We start from the raw sequence: 14,878 nt of genomic DNA, 5'->3' as shown, positions 1-14,878 counted from the left end.
AGGTCGAGGAGGGGAGGGGGCGCACCTGTTGTGCGTCGACGAGCTTGCGCCTGACGCGTTCGACGTTGCCGAGGTTGCGGTGGAGGCGAAAGTGGGCGCGGACGTGGTTGGCGAGGGCGTCGCGGTGAGGCGGAGGGAGCGGGGCGGTGCGGGCTGCGCGGAGGAGCGGGCGCACGAGGGACCACAGAGTCGGGATGCGGTGCAGCGGCGAGCTGAGCAGGGCGTGCGGGGGAGGCATGGCGGGGGGCGGACTCTGGGCGAGGTTGCCGGGCGAGGAGGACGAGGGACAAGAGGAGAGAGGAGGAGGAGGGAGAGGGAGGTGGAGCAGCTCTCACTCTTGCGCCCCTCGAGCAACTGCGACCAGCTGCCAGTCTAGCCCCTACTAGCACGTCTACAAGCAGCAGCCCCCCAACCCGTCACACGAGCAACCCCTGCCCCCTCGCCATCCTCATCTCCTCGACCACCTCGTCCCTCTCCCTCCTCGGCTGTGCAGCTCTTCTGAGGTCACTCGATGCAGGGCAGCAACCACGGTGCGCACCCTCCTGGCCCCTCCACTCGAGCCCACGCAGCGCCGACTGACCCCCTCCTCCTCGCCCTGCACAGCCTCGTCGTCCTCCTCCACCTCCTCCCGCCCTCGCCTCTCGTTCATCCCGTACAACCACCCGCCCGCGCCCTTTGGTCTCGCTCGCGCCACCACCACCGCCACCGCCACCGCCACCGCCAACACCAACGCCAACGCCGGCGACCCAGCACCCACACCCGCGCCCGAGCGCCGCCTCACCGCGCGCGACAAGGGCAAGGCGCGCGCCGTCACGCTCGAGCGCGACGACGACGACGACGAGCAGCAGCGCTGCCCGGCAAAGCGCCCGAGGAGGACGCAGCCGAGGCGCGCGGGGCGCGAGGGGGGCAGGGGCCGTGGCGCGCGCACGCCGAGCGAGGACGACGACGAGCGCGAGCGCGTCGGCGAGGGCGAGGGCGCTGAGGATCCGCGCGACGCGGCTTGGGTCGCGAGCGACGCTGACGCCGACGACGACGCCGACGACGATGGCGGGTCCTCGGACGCTTCGTCGTCGTCCTCCTCCTCCTCCGGCCGTGCCTCCCGCCGCCGCCGCCGCCGCCGCCGCCGTCCCTCGCACGCCGCGCCGCGCAACACCGACACCGACACCGCCGCCGCCGCGCCGCCGCCCCCACTCACCGCCCTCGACCGCGGCGGGATCCGCCTCGTCGGCACCCTGCGCGGCGCGGGCGTCGTGCCGCCCGTCGTGCCCCTCGCGCTCCGCCGCCCCGTCCCCGAGGACGAGGTCGGGGTGGACGTCGATGCGCTGCTCGATCAGGTGGCGGACGTCGAGGGCGAGGGCGTCGAGGGACTCGAGATGGGCATGAGGGAGGCGCTCAGGGAGGGGATGGACCCGTGAGTTTGCTGCTCGGTTTCCCGGCGCTCGGTCGAGTTTCGAGGTCGTGCTCGGGAGCGGTCCTGCGACGACGACACTGACCCTCTCCCTCCCTCCCTCCCTCCCTCCCTCCCTCGCCCCTCGCCGCACCCTCCCCCATCCACCCAGGCGCCGCGCCACGGCCCTCCTCGCGTCCCTCGACGCCCAGATCGCCCTGTACGACCGCGCGCACGCCGCACTGTACGCCGAGCTCGCCAAGGCCCAGGTCGAGGAGAGCGTGCTGGCCAACGTCAAGGTCGTCGCGGCGGTGAGTCGAGTCGGCTCGGGTTTCCCCCCTCCTTCTTTCCCTCCCTCCCCTCCTTTCCCTCCCTTCCATCTCCTCTCCCTCCTTCCTCCCTCTCTCCCTCCCTCTCCCCCACACCTCTCTCCCCCTCTCTCCCCGCCTCCCTCCCTCCCTCCCTCCCTCTCCTGCCCCTCGTCCAAGCGAACCACCCCCCTGACACGCCCCCTCTCGTCCCCTGCCCCACAGGAGCAACGTGACCGCATCAGGAGCGACCAGCTAGGCCCGCGTCTGGCCCCTGCGCCTGCGCCTGCCCCTCCCGCCTGAATGCCGCCCTCGCCCCTCGCACCCCTCTCCCGCCCCCTCGTCTCGCCAGCGTCGTGCCCCTTGCGTAGCCCTTCTCTCCCTCCCTGTGCAACCCTCTGCCGTAAGTGCGACTCGTCCTCGTCCGTCGTCGTCGAGAGGTCCGAGAGCGAGAGCGAGAGCGAGCGCTGCCCTGTCGACGTCGACGATGGGACGACACGGACGGAGAGAGCGAGAGAGCGCGAGAGAGAGACGCAGACAGAGCGAGGCAGAGAAGAGAGGGAGAGAGGAGAGAGAGGGGAGAGAGCGCGCGAGCCGAACGAGGCGCTCGCTCCGGTCGGTCCGAGCGACGAGCGGGGCGACGACCGTCCTGTCGTTCGAGCGCTGTCGTCGACGTGAGGACGACGACAACGACGACGAGAGAGGGGGAGAGAAGAGAGGAAGCGAGAGAGGGACAGAGCGAAGGAAAAGAGAGCCGCGTTCGGCCGGCAAGAGGACGGCGACGTCCTGCCGACTGAGCGCCGTCGTCGACGCCGACGAGAGGACGACGACGACGACGAGAGAGAGGGAGACAGAGAGAGAGAGAGAGAGAAAGGAAGAGGGAAAGAGAAGGACGAGAAAGAGACCCGCTCTCGGACCTCTCGCTCGACGACGACGACGCACTGCAAAGGGCCTTTTTCCCAACCGTGCACAGGCTACGTAGGAGAGTGAGAGAGAGGCAGGAGAGCGCTCCAGGACGGCTCTACTGCTTCATGAAGTTGACACCGGCCTCGATATTTTTCTTGAGGTCCGGGAGGCACGCGTCGAGGAGCTTCTGCTCCGACGGGTGCAGCTGGCCGACGGGCTTGATCTCGCCGACCGTGCCCTCGGACGAGATCTGGACGGGCGACGAGAAGAACGAGACGCCCTTGTCGGCGTACAGCGGCGACTCGACGTAGGTGCAGATCTCGACCTGCTCGCCGTTCATGGCGCGCAGGAGCGAGTCGGCCCAGTCGGCACCGGCTGCAGAGAGGGAAAGGGAGAGAGAGAGAGAGTCAGTTGAGGAAGGGAGAGGAAGAGGGAGAAGGAGGAGGGCGCACCGTACGCCATCGAGAGGGTGGCCGATCCAGCGCCGTCCTTGGCCTTGACGACCTCGTCGCCGCCAAACTGGATGCGCTTGACGAGCGCCGCGAGCTGCTCGCCGCCCTGCTCGACGACCTTCTTGCCCTCCGGGAGCTGGCTCAGGAGCGGGACAATGGTCGGGCCAGAGTGGCCGCCGACGACGGGCACGTTGGTCTCGGCCGGCTTGGTGCCGGCGATGCCCGACAGGAAGGCCGACGCGCGGACAATGTCGAGCGTCGTGACGCCAAAGAGGCGCTTGGGGTCGTACACGCCCGCCGCCTTGAACACCTCGGCGACGATCGGCACGGTCGAGTTGACCGGGTTGGCGATGACACCGATGCGCGCCTTGGGCGCCACCTTGGCGGCAGCCTTGGCGAGGTCACGGACGATCGACGCGTTGGCCTGCAAAGGCGAGAGGGAGGCGCAAGGGTCAATCGGGCGATTTCTCGAGAGTGGGAACGACGACGGTGACGGCAGGGACGCACGTTGAAGAGGTCGTCACGGGTCATGCCGGGCTTGCGAGGCATGCCGGCGGGGATGAGGATGATTTCGGCATTCTCGAGCGACTTCTCGAGGCCGCCGTCCTCCGGGCCGTAGCCGACGCACTGCGACGAGGAGGGGCGGCGTCAGTGTGCGGTTCCTTGATTCGGGACCGTGTACAGGTCGTCGTCAGGTCGCCAATGAGGCCGTGGACGAGCGCGGCGTCGCCTTGCGCGAGCGAGACCCGCTGGACGAGAGGCCCGAAGACGTCCTCCGAGCGGTCCACTCGACGATCGCCGACGGCCGCGGCGGCCTCTGCGCACCCGCCCACGCCCTGGAGGCACCATGCACCGTGCTCCACGCGGCACAACCCGGCGCAGGTGCCCGGGGTAGAGATGCCGCGCGCCTTGAAGCCCGCGGGCCCTCGTCTCGGTGATCCCTCGATCTCGCCCGCATGCCGCTACCGCGCCCGCGAGCCCCTGCCCGAACGTCGAGAGAGACAAGAGCAGGCGAACGGACCTTGGACGGGGTGTTGCAGTGGTCGACGTCGGCGGCGACACCGGCCGCGAGGCGGATGTCGTACAGCGACAGGTGCGACACGAGCGGGTTGAGCTTGAGGAGGAGCGACAGCGGCTGGCCGATACCGCCTGTGGAGTGTAGTGCGAGTCAGTGACCGACCATCGACGGTCCACCACCCCGTCGAGAGCGAGATCTCGAGCGAGGGAGGAGAGGAGGAGGAGGGGTCGGACGGACCTGCGGCACCGAGGACAGCGACGCGCGTGTTGTTGACCGACGAGGTTGAGAAGGCGCGCTTGGCAAGCGACGAGGTCTGGCGGGCAGCAGCAAACATCCTGGGCGAGCGAGGAGGTGTGGACGAGAGAGGGGAGGAGGAGGGGGAGGAGGCGAGCGAGAGACCGGCTTCATCCGATTCCTCGATCCACCTTTGTGCGACTCGCCGCAGGTCAAAGAGAGAAAGACAAACACGGGCGTGTGACAGCTACAAAACTACGATCCCGCCACACCCACACAGGCAAGACCCGCAACTCGGAGAAAAAGCGCTGCCCCTCCTCCTTCTCCTCCTCGCCCGCTCTCGCACACGGCGCACACGCTCAGTCGTCCTCGAGCACCATCGTCTCGGTCGGCGTCGTCTTGCTGCGCGTCGTCGAGGCCGGGTGAAAGTCGGCCGACGTCGCCGCGCGCCGCGCCGGCATGGCCCGAGGCGTCGGCGGCGCGCGCCCTTCTTGCGAGTCGGCGACAGTGCCTCGCGCGTCGCCGTCCTCGTGGTCGCTCGTCGAGGCATAGTCGACGAGGGCGCCGGCGGACGAACCGGCGGACGGCGGGACCGGCTGCTGCGGCGAGTCGGCCGGGGCGTGGCGCACCTTGACCTTCTTGCTCGGGCGGCGCTCGCCCTCGTTGCCGGCGCAGCCGCTCGGGACCGGCTCATCGTGCGGCAGCGACTGCGAGTCGACGACGCCCGTCTCGACCGAGTCGGCGTCGGCGTCGACGCGCGCGGGTTCGACTCGAGGCGTCGGCGGCGGCGGCAAGAACGACGGAAGGTTGGCCGGCTTGGGCGCTGCGGTTCGGTCCAGCTCGAGCGAGCCGTCGTTCGAGGCGCGGGGACGCTTCGACGACGAGGACGACGACGGGCCCGTGTCGGGGACCGGCTGGTGGACGAGGTGGAGCGACCGCTGTTGCTGCGTCTGGACGAGCGCCGACGACGAGCCGCGCGAGGCCTGCTCGTCTCGCGGCTTCGCCGTCGGGATCGTCGAGGCCTGCTCGGCGACCGGGTGCGACGAACTCGCCGGCGCCGACTCGTTGTCGCTCAGGACGAGGTCGGGCGCGGACGGCTTGCCCTTGGCCTTTGCCTTCGACGACGACGAGGACGACGGCGGCTGTGGCGGCGGCGGCGGCGGCGCACGAGCGGGAGGAGGCTGTGCGACACGAGGCAGGCGAGAATTGGTCGGCGATCGTGCGGCGGAAGGAGGAGGAGGAGGAGGAGGTGCCGCCTCGGGAGGTGGCTCGACGACGGCGCGAGCGGGCGTCGCTGCCGCCGACGACGACGCCGCCGTGCGGTGGTGCGTGTCGTGCTGCTGTTCCTCGACCTCGAGAGCTGCGGCGCGCTCGGCCGCCTTGCGGTTGCGCTCCTCCTCGCGCTCCTCGGCCCTGAGCCGCTTGCGCTCCTCGCGCTCGAGCCGCTCCTTCTCGCGCAGCGGCTCGACGTCCTTCTGCCACGCCTTGCTCAGCTGCTCGACCTCGGCGCGCATGACGGCACGCTTCTGCTGCGCGACGTTGCCCTCCCACAGGTCGAACGACTGCGACTCGAGCTCCTTCTTGCCGACGTCCTTCTTGCCCTTGTCCTTGCTCTTGGACGGCGGCGGCTGCAAGTGCGCCGCGAGCGCCGCGTCGAGGTACAGCTGCGGGTTCTTGAAGAACGTCTCGACAAAGTGGAGCAGGTACAGGCCGCAGTCGCACGAGTTGGGCTGTTGCGGCACCTGCGAGGAGAGGAGGCGAGGGCGAGCGAGTCAGTTTCTGGCGGCAATGACGGCAGATGGTGCGAGGGGAACGGTGACGACGCACATCGACCTTGAGGACTTTGACCTCGTCTGGCGACGTCTCGGTCAGGCCCCGCTTGGACGCCGCCTCGCGAACGAGGTAGTCGCGGACGCGGTTCGCCACCTGCTTGTGCGGCGCGCCGAGCGAGTCAAACGTGAGGATCCAGCACCTGCGCACGAGCAAGGGCGTGTCAGTACGCGTCAAATCTGACGAACGAGAGGGCAGAGGAAGGAGGACGCACTTGTCGGCGCTCGCCTTGACCTTCTCGCCCAGCTCGGCCTCCTCGGCAGCTTTCGCTCGACGCCTCGCCTCCTCCTCCTCCTCGCGCTCCCTCGCGAGCTGCTCCTGCCGCCCGGGCTCCGGGTCCTGCGGCGTGAACGCCATCGGCGCCGCGACGACCGACTGGCGGGTCCGTGACGAGGATGCCGCCGAGCCGTACGTCGTCAACGCCGGCGCCGAGCGAGACGTCGGCTCGGTGTCGGCCGCCGGGGTCGCTGGCGTGCGCGCCGACGTGCTCGAGCCCGAGGTGGACGCGACGGCCGAGGACGCCGACGTCGCCTTTTGCATCGGCGCCGAGGTCGGCGCAGGGTCGCCCGGGCCGGACGGGCTCTCGTCCTCGTCGTCGTCGAGCGTGATGCGGTCGAGCGGCTTGACGACCTCGGGAGGAGGAGCAGGCTCGGCGTCGACGACGTCCTTTTTGGGCCCGCGCCGCAGCCGCTTCTTGCCCTGGCCGAGCTTGTCCGGCGACTCGAGCGAGGCGTCCGACTCGTCCGAGGCGGGTGCGGGTGCGGCGGCAACGCGCTCGTGCGGCTGCTCCTGGACGACAATGTCGTCGTCGTCGTCGTCGTTGTCGGCGAAGCGCTTGTGCTGGCCCTGGCTCCTCGACGGGCTGAGGACGACGTGCTTGTCGACCTTCCCGGCCCACCGCCTTCGACCTCGGGACGAGCGCGCACGACGTCGACGTCGACCTCGCTCATGTCGTCGTCGGCGCGCATGTGGACGTTGCCCTGTCCGGGCGGCGGCGGCGGGCTCTGCGACGACTCGAGGAGCATGTCCTCGTCGTCGATGACGCCGGCGGGCGACACGGCGGTGCCGTACTGCGACGAGCCGGCGACAGCCGACGTCGAAGCGACATGACCGCCATCGTCGACGTCCATCTCGTGGTCGTGGTCGGCCGCGCTTTGGGCGGCGACGCTCGCGACGGCGGCCTGCACCTCGCGGTCGTGGTCGCGCGCCTTGCGCTGCTCGAGGGCCGCAAAGTCGCGAGCGACCTTGTCCCGTGCGGCCTGCTCCTCCTCGTCCTCCTCGTCGGCGACAGGGTCCTGCTCGAGGTCCGGCTCGCGCAGGCTGCGACCGGCGCCGCCAAAGTGCTTGCTCGCGACCTCGGGGCTGCCGCCGGGGCTGTCGACGGCGCACTCGCTGTCGACCGTGCCGACGCGCTTGCGGCCCGACTTGCGAGGTGCGGCAGCGGGAGGAGGAGGCTTGAGGATCGCCGCCGGGTTGACGATGATGGCGAGGTACCAGTGCAGGCTGCGCACACAGGACGACGATGTCAGGGACCGGGTGCGCGAGGCAGGCAGAGGACACGGAAAAAGGAGGACGCACTACTCGTTGATCGGGACGACGATGTAGCGTTTGCTGAACAGGTCGACGCGCTTGGTCCACTTCTCGACGAGCAGGTACGGGTCCATGCCGCGCTTGAGGTCCTTCTTGCTCGACAGCTGCTTGTAGAAGAACGAGTTGAACACGTGGATCTGCGGCGCGAGCTTGGCGGCGTCGGGCACGCCGCGGTCGCGCTCCTCGATGTTCTTCATGATGCGCCTGCGCGAGGGAGGGCCAGAGGGGCGGGTCAGTCCCTTGTCCCTGAGCGTCACGCACGTCGCAAAAAGAAGAGAGAGAGGGACGCACTTGAGGCCGAACTCGATGAGCGTGTCGTTGAGGAACTCCTCGTCGCGCAGGCGCTTGGTGTCGCCCCACGTGACCGAGACGGCGCCGGGCTCGCCCATCGGGTACTCGAGGACGCTGCGCGCAGCTCGAGAAGGTCAGGAGTGGCGAGAGAGAGAGGAGGGGAGAGGAGAGAAGGGCGAGGACGCACATCTCTTCTGCGCCGTAAGGAGAGACCGAGCGCGGCTTGGCGAGCGCCTCGCGAGCCGCTGCGACTTGGGCGTCGCCGGCAAACGCCGAGGTCGAAGGACGGCTGCTGCGACGAGGAGGTCCACCCTCGCTGCCACGAGGAGGCTCGCTCTCGACGTAGTCGCCGGCGGCGTCCGTGTGCAGGCGAGGCGCCTTGGCGGCGACGGGCGCGTTCGGGAAACTGCGAACGAGCAGGGCGCCGGCGCGTCAGGGCTGCCGTCCTTCAGGAAAGGCGCGAAAAGAGAGAGTGGGACGCACGAGAGCTTCGGCTGGCTCTGCTTGCCCTTGCCCTTGTGCCCGCTCGTGCGCCTGGCAATGTCGCGAGCGGTCACGTCCGCCTCCTCCAACGCCTTGTCGTACGTGCCCTTGGCGCCCTTGGCATTGCCGGTTCTGCGGGGTGAGAGAGAGTCAGCTCATTGCCCGAGAGAAAGGGGAAGCCGGGACGCACGAGGCCTTGGTGCACCTCCAGTCCTTGAGGCAAAGGACGAGCACCTGCGCGGTCGGCGTCGTCGGGTTGCTCTCCCACTTGACGGGCAGGTCCTTGCGGTCGACAGGAACGACGATCGTGCGCTCGCCGGGCTCGACACGCGAGACGTCTGCGAGCGTGGGGGGCAGGGTGTCAGGGGACTCGCCGAGGGCGCCCAGGCAGAGGGAGAGGGGACGCACCGTCGAGCTCACACGCTGCCGCGAGCTGGTTGAGGACGGCGTTGCCGGCCTTGTCCTTCTTGAAATAGAACTCGACAAACGGCATCGTGTGCTCCTCCGACCCGTCGTGGTACGACACGCGCTCGATCTCCTTCTGGCTCCAATCGCACACGTCCTCGGGCTCGGCGTCGGGCGCTTTGCGGCGCAACGTGACCTTGGGCTTGCCGCGCGTGTTGTACAGGAGCGTGTAGTCGGTGTGCGCGTAGTCGGGAGGAACCGCCTTGCGGCCGACGAAGAACGCCTTGAGCTTGACGGCCTTGACCTGGTCGAACAGCGCATTGTCGATCTCGGCCTTGGTCTTGCCCTTGTCGTTCGACGCCTGGGCGGCGCGAGGCGCCTTCTTGCCCGACGCTGCGAACATGTCGAGCTCGCCGCCGTCGGTCGGCCCGCCGTCGACTCGCGGCTTGGTCTGCGACGAGGGCCGAGGAGGGAGGGACGAGTCAGGGTCCTTGCTCGTCAAGCGCCGACGGGGGAGAGAGAGAGAGAGAGAGCGCACCTTGGGCTTGAGGCTCCCCGCCACCGACGGCTTGGCCTTGTCACTCTTCTGGTGATACACGGCGACCTTCGCCGCCACGTTCGGGCCATGCGGCGCGCGGCGCGGCGCCACGTCCATGGCGAGCTCGTCCTCCGAAAAGCTGTCGCTGCCGCGCTGCTGCTCCTTCTGCTGCTGCGCCTGCGCCTGCGCCGCCGCCGCCGCCGCGCCCTTGACGTTGAGCGTCGGCCGGCTCGAGGTCGAGGCGCGCGAGTGCGACGGCGCGTGCGACGAGCCGGCGCGGTCGTCGTCCGAGGTGCGGATCGGGTCGTCGTCGCCGTCGTCGTCCTCGTCGTCGCTCGAGCTCAGCTCGACGACCGCGACCTCCTTCTTCTTGCGGCCGCGACTCGCCGCCGTGCCGTTGGCCGTCGCGCGCGACGCCGCCGGCTTCTTCTTCTTGTTCTTGAGCTCGAGCTCCTTCTCGACCTTGCGCTTCTCGGCGGCGCCGCGCATCTCGAGCGCCGTCTGCGGGTCGTCCTGGTGGATGACGCGGGGCGCCCTGGCGCTGGACGAGCTGGCGGCGGCGGCGACGGTGTGGCCGGCGCGCGAGCTCGAGGTCGAGGCGTGCGGCGAGTTGTGGAAGTTGCTCGACAAGACGGCCGATGCTGCGACGAGGCGGGCGAGGGGTCAGTCTCGGCGAGAGAGAGAGAGAGAGAGGGCACGAGAGGGAGAGAGTGTGTGGGACGCACGGGCGGTCTTGTTGAAGTTCATGTTCTGGAACTTGTCGCGCTCCCCCCCTTTGCCCCTGGCATGGTACGCCGGCGCCATGCGACTCGACGGCGCCGCGCGCCCCTTGCCCTTGTCCTGCCTCGACAGCCCTCGCCCCACTGCGCCGCCCTCGTCATCGTCGTCGTCGAACCCAGTGCTCCACCCGCCGACGGCGACGGCCGGCTTGCCCGCCGACGGGTCCCTCGGCGTGATGGGCGTGCCCTTGGCGTTGCGCGACATGGCGGGGTCGGCGCCGAAGTGTTGGTGAGGGTGAGGAGGAGAAGGCGAGGGCGAGACGAGGTCGAGCGAGTTCTCGGCGGCGACGAGGACGTGCGAGTCGGCCTGGCGTTGGTCGACGGCTGGCGCGAGCGCCGTGGGGACGAAGCTGTTGATGAAGCCGGGTCGGGACGAGGTCGGTGGAGCAAAGCCGGGAGGGAGGACGGCCTTGCGAGGAGGCGACTTGGCGCACTCGTCGTCGCTCAGGTCGCGGCGGACGATCGGCTGCGGCGGCAGTGGCGGTCGCGGCTGCTCCTGCCGGCGGAGCGGGTTCGGGTGATGAGGCTGGCGGTGGTGCGTCGACGGGTCGTGCGCGGCAAACTGCCCGGCGGGAGGGTACGAGGCGCGAGGGGGAGGATGAGAGGGCGCGCGGTGCTGCCTGTCGACAGGAGGTGCGGGTTGGGCGATGGCCGGGGCGTGGGTCCTCGACTGGAACGAGTTGACGTGAGGTGGACCGAAGCTGAACTTGGTGCTGCTGGGCAGACGCAGGCTCGAGCCGACGCTGGCGTTGAAGCTGCTCTGGTCGTGCGACGGGACGAACGGCGGCGGCTGCTGCTGCTGAAGGCGCGAGGCGTCCGGATAGCGGTGACCGCGAGGTGCGACCTTGCTCTGATCGAGGAGGGGCTGGCGGCTGGCGGCGAACGAGTGGCCTGCGGCCGGAGCGGCGTACCGCTGCGAGATGCTGGCCGGCGAGTTGCGCTGCAGCGGCGGCGGAGGCGGGGCCGCACGGGACGTGGACGTCGGGAAGGTCGGGTGACCGTTGACGGGAGGTGCGTAGCGGGTCGAGGACGAGTCGGCGTGGCGAGGATAGGTTGTTGGCGCGTCGGCGGGGAGGCGGTGCGGTGCCGACGAGGGGCCGACCGAGTCGTCGCGGTCGTCGGTGAGGTCGACGGTGTCGTAGTTCTTCTGCTGTCGGTGCGCATCGTGTGGCCGTCAGGGCGACGTCGGGCGAGGAGACGGGTGCGGAGAGGGAGGGGAGGACCGAGGAGGAGAGGGGTCAGTCAGGCGCTCGCTCGAGAGGCAGGACGAGGGCTGTAAGCGCACCTGTACACTGTTCTCGTGGGGCTGAGCTGTCCAGCTCATGCGCTCAGGCGAGTGACGACCGACAGGAGCGACGAGTTGGCCTCGAGTCCGAGATGGCTCGTCCGAGCGACGGGCGCGCGAGGCGGTTGCGGCGCGCGTGCAGGTGTGGCTGTGGTGCTTGCGCTGCTGCACTCGAGACGCGCACGGGCGGCGTCGAGCGTGCGAGGTGCGAGAGCAACCTCGACCTCGAGTCGCCTCTCTCGACGACGAGCCAACCTCTCGAGCGCGCGTCGCCTCGTACGCAGTCTGTCGTGGTCGCGTCGATAGCTCTCAGTTCACTCCCCCAGACGACCGAGCGAGGCACACAGACCGAGACGGTGCTAGTCGTGCAGGGTCAGTTTCAAGCGCGTCCGACGCCGTCCGTGGACGACTCGGGAGGTTCCTACCAAGCGAGAAGGGGAAGGGGACTACAAAGCGAACAGAGCGAAGACAAGGGAAGAGAGAGAGAGGGGAGACCAAGAAGAAAGAAAAGGGAGAAGGAGGAGAAGGGGAACAAGCGTCGAGACCATCCTCCATCGCCTCGCGTCCTCCTCCCCCTCCTCTTCGAGCGCAGCGAGCCCCGCCGCCTTTTCGCCGCCTCGCCGTCGTCGACCGACCGAGCGGCGGCACACGCACGCCCGCTCACTGCGCGCCGCCGGCTCCTCCAGCGCCGCCCTGCGCACCCGCGCCGTAGAGCCCGTACGGGCTCCCCTGCGGTGCGCCGTACGCCGCGTACGCGCCGTAGCCCGCGCCGGCCCCGACGCCACCGAGCCCACCGAGGCCGCCGAGCGCGCCGAGCTGCGCCTGCGGGTTGTACGCCGCGTAGCGCGCCTGCTGCGCCTGGGCCTGCGCCTGGGCCTGCTGCTGCTGCGCCTGCTGCTGCTGCTGCGACTGCTGCTGGGACGACGCCGGCGCCGAGGACGAGCCGCCGACAGGGATGTCGCCGGCGCCGCTGCCCGAGCCGTAGCTCTGCGGCGAGGCCGAACCGTCGCCGAGGGCGGGCACGGTGTGGAACGGCTGGCGGAGGAAGGCCGGCTGCGCGTTGCGCTGCTGCTGCTGCTGCTGCTGCTGGGCGGTTGACGACGACGTCGCGAACGGCGGCGGCTGCTGCTGCTGCTGCTGCTGCTGCGGCCGACCCGGGACGCCCGACGCCGACGACGACGACGACGACGCGCCCACGCCCGCGCCCGTCGCCGCCGCGTCGAGCGCGCCGTTGGCCCCGACGCCGTCGCCCACCTCCTTCCTGCGACTCGCAGCCGTGCGCGCCGGCGCGTCCCCAGGCAGCGTCACGCCGAACGGCAAGTGCTGCCCGGCGGCGACCTCGCTCGCGGCGCGGCTCGCGGCGCCCTCGTCGCCCGTACCGGCGACACTCGGCGTCGCGGCGCCGCTCGCGGCCGCCATGGCGGCGGCGAGCTCCTCGGCCTGGCGGTCGAGGGCCGCTTGGCGCTCGGCTTCCTCGCGCAGGCGGGCCTGCTTGGTCTCCTCGAGGGTGGCGGGCAGGTTGCGGGGCCAGATGGGGAGGGACGAGGTGGACGAGGCGGACAAGACTTGAGGAGCAAAGGCTGCGGTGAGGGACGCGGGCGAAGAGGCGAGGCGAGAGGGAGGGAGGAGAAGAGAGGCAGGGAGGGGAAAGGGAGGCGAGGAAGGAGATACGGTCAGTCACGCGGCGACGGGGCACACACGCTGGAAGGGAGAGAACGCTCGACGCACTCTTCTCGATGCTGAGGATGTACCCAACGAGCGTGCGCAGCGGCAAGCCCTCGAGCCACTCGCGCTTGACCTCGTCCGCGTACTCGTCGTCCCTCTCGCCCTCCTTGCCCTCGCCCTTGTCCTCGCCGGCGCCCGTCGTCCACTCGTCCTCGCCGCCCTGGCCGACGTCGAGCGCCGCCTTGGTCGCCGCGATCTTGGCGTCGCAGTCGGAGCAGAACCAGGGCAGGGTCGAGTCGACGACGGACGCCTCGATGGCCGGGACGGCGCACAGCTGGTGGTAGCCCTTGTTGCACGCCTCGCAGATGACGAGCTGTTGGCCGGGGAGGATGCGGGCGCGACGAGGGTCGGTAGGGAGAGGAGGAAAGACGAGGGAGACGAGTCAGGGACGGGCGCGGCTGGGAAGAAGAGGAAAAGAGGACGCACGCGGTTCTCGGGCGGCGAGTGACCCTGGTGGCAGACCTCGCACATCTGTGTGAGCGGAAGGAAGGTCAGGATGCTGCTCGGGGAACGACGAGGAGGCTAGTCGAGGCGCACGAGGTTCGCGTCGAGGTTGATGATGGGGCGAGCGCGCTTCTTGCGCACGACTGCGAGAGCAGGCGACGAGTGTCAGTAGGTCGAGTGGGAGTAGAGGAGAGGCCGAGGGACGTGCTCGTCGGCTTGTTGGTCGGCACGAACGACTTGGGCTTGGAGATCTTGCGGCCGAACTTGGTCGTCGGCTTGGGCTTGCTGCCGAACTGTGCGGGGCGGACGAACTCTTCCACTCGTCAGTACGCGTTCGAGAGACATGTCGCGACGAGAGAAAGAGAGAAGCGCTCGGACGCACGTCGTCGTCGACCTCGTGGTTCAAGTCGACGCTCTTGTCGTCGCCGTCGTCGTCGCCCTCGGCCTCCGAGTTGTTGGCCGAGCTCAAGTCGGGCCCATAGTCCTCCTCGTCGCTGCTGACCCTCGCACGCTTGCCGCCGCGCCCACGCCCACGGCCCCTGCCCCTTCCCCTCCCACGCGCCTTGGCCTTGCCGCGCCCGCTCCCATCTGCGCCGCTCGCGCCCGCCGCACCACCTCCCGCCGCCGCACCGGCGCCGCCAGGCGTGCGGTTCTCGGTGCCGGGCACCTTGCGGGGCCGGCCGCGCGGCCGCTTGGGCGGCGGCTGGGTGCCGTCCGGGTTGAGGGGCTGCGCGAGCGCGGGCATCATCTGCGGCGCCATGTTGACCGGGATGCCGGGCGCAGGGGCGAACTGCGGGGTCGGAGGAGCGCCGTTGAGGACCGAGGGGAAGGCGGCGATGGCGGGTTGAGGACCGCCTGCTCCGGGGGCGGCAGGGCCGTTGGCCTGTGGTGAGCGAGGAGCGAGGTCAGTCGGGGCTCACTCGGACACAGAGAGAGAGGTGGAACGCACGCCGTCGTAGAGAGCCTGCGGGATGTCGTTGAGGTTCTCCTCGAACTGGAGGTTGCTCTGGCCGTCCTGCTGGCCCGGTTGGTCTGTCGGCGGTGGAGCGACGAGAGGTCAGGACGGGTGCGAGGCATGAGGGAACTCGTCGACCGAGCCGAGTGTGGGGAGAATGCGGGTGGGTCGGGAGAGGGGGGACGGAGGGTGGGAGGAGGGGGAGGAGGAGGAGATGAGACTGGAGAGTTGGAGGGGGGGGGGGGGAA

At 70.0% G+C, this 14,878-nt stretch overlaps 5 protein-coding genes across 5 annotated transcripts; 1 reads left to right on the top strand and 4 right to left on the bottom strand.

The window, feature by feature from the left end:
• Positions 1-25: 25 nt before the first annotated feature.
• Positions 26-238, bottom strand: RHOBADRAFT_46172 (uncharacterized protein; the record flags this gene model as incomplete). Its single annotated transcript, XM_018414735.1, has 1 exon — positions 26-238. A coding segment is annotated over one exon (213 nt), but the record flags the coding sequence as incomplete, so codon positions are not given.
• Positions 239-511: 273 nt separating this feature from the next.
• Positions 512-1,998, top strand: RHOBADRAFT_46171 (uncharacterized protein; the record flags this gene model as incomplete). Its single annotated transcript, XM_018414734.1, has 4 exons — positions 512-530; positions 604-1,411; positions 1,560-1,698; positions 1,921-1,998. 4 exons carry the CDS (start codon positions 512-514, stop codon positions 1,996-1,998), a joined length of 1,044 nt encoding a protein of 347 aa, XP_018269125.1.
• Positions 1,999-2,622: 624 nt separating this feature from the next.
• RHOBADRAFT_65468 (uncharacterized protein) lies at positions 2,623-4,425 on the bottom strand. Its single transcript, XM_018418715.1, has 5 exons — positions 4,309-4,425; positions 4,075-4,202; positions 3,561-3,680; positions 3,054-3,477; positions 2,623-2,976 (listed from the first exon to the last, which is right to left on the bottom strand). The coding sequence occupies exons 1-5, from the start codon at positions 4,403-4,405 to the stop codon at positions 2,717-2,719; spliced, it is 1,029 nt and encodes a 342-aa protein (XP_018269124.1). The 5' UTR covers positions 4,406-4,425; the 3' UTR covers positions 2,623-2,716.
• Positions 4,426-7,712: 3,287 nt separating this feature from the next.
• On the bottom strand, positions 7,713-9,307 carry RHOBADRAFT_17342 (uncharacterized protein; the record flags this gene model as incomplete). Its single annotated transcript, XM_018412366.1, has 3 exons — positions 7,713-7,904; positions 8,013-8,130; positions 9,057-9,307. The coding sequence occupies 3 exons, from the start codon at positions 9,305-9,307 to the stop codon at positions 7,713-7,715; spliced, it is 561 nt and encodes a 186-aa protein (XP_018269123.1).
• Positions 9,308-11,865: 2,558 nt separating this feature from the next.
• Positions 11,866-14,705, bottom strand: RHOBADRAFT_55306 (uncharacterized protein; the record flags this gene model as incomplete). Its single annotated transcript, XM_018417781.1, has 7 exons — positions 11,866-13,086; positions 13,235-13,544; positions 13,658-13,702; positions 13,769-13,818; positions 13,884-13,968; positions 14,058-14,558; positions 14,625-14,705. Coding segments are annotated over 7 exons (2,231 nt in total), but the record flags the coding sequence as incomplete, so codon positions are not given.
• Between the last annotated feature and the right edge of the window lie 173 nt (positions 14,706-14,878).

This window comes from Rhodotorula graminis (genome assembly GCF_001329695.1).
Source record: "Rhodotorula graminis WP1 unplaced genomic scaffold RHOBAscaffold_12, whole genome shotgun sequence".
In the NCBI taxonomy this organism is placed as follows: domain Eukaryota; kingdom Fungi; phylum Basidiomycota; class Microbotryomycetes; order Sporidiobolales; family Sporidiobolaceae; genus Rhodotorula; species Rhodotorula graminis.
This window is presented reverse-complemented; position numbering and strand designations above follow the sequence as displayed.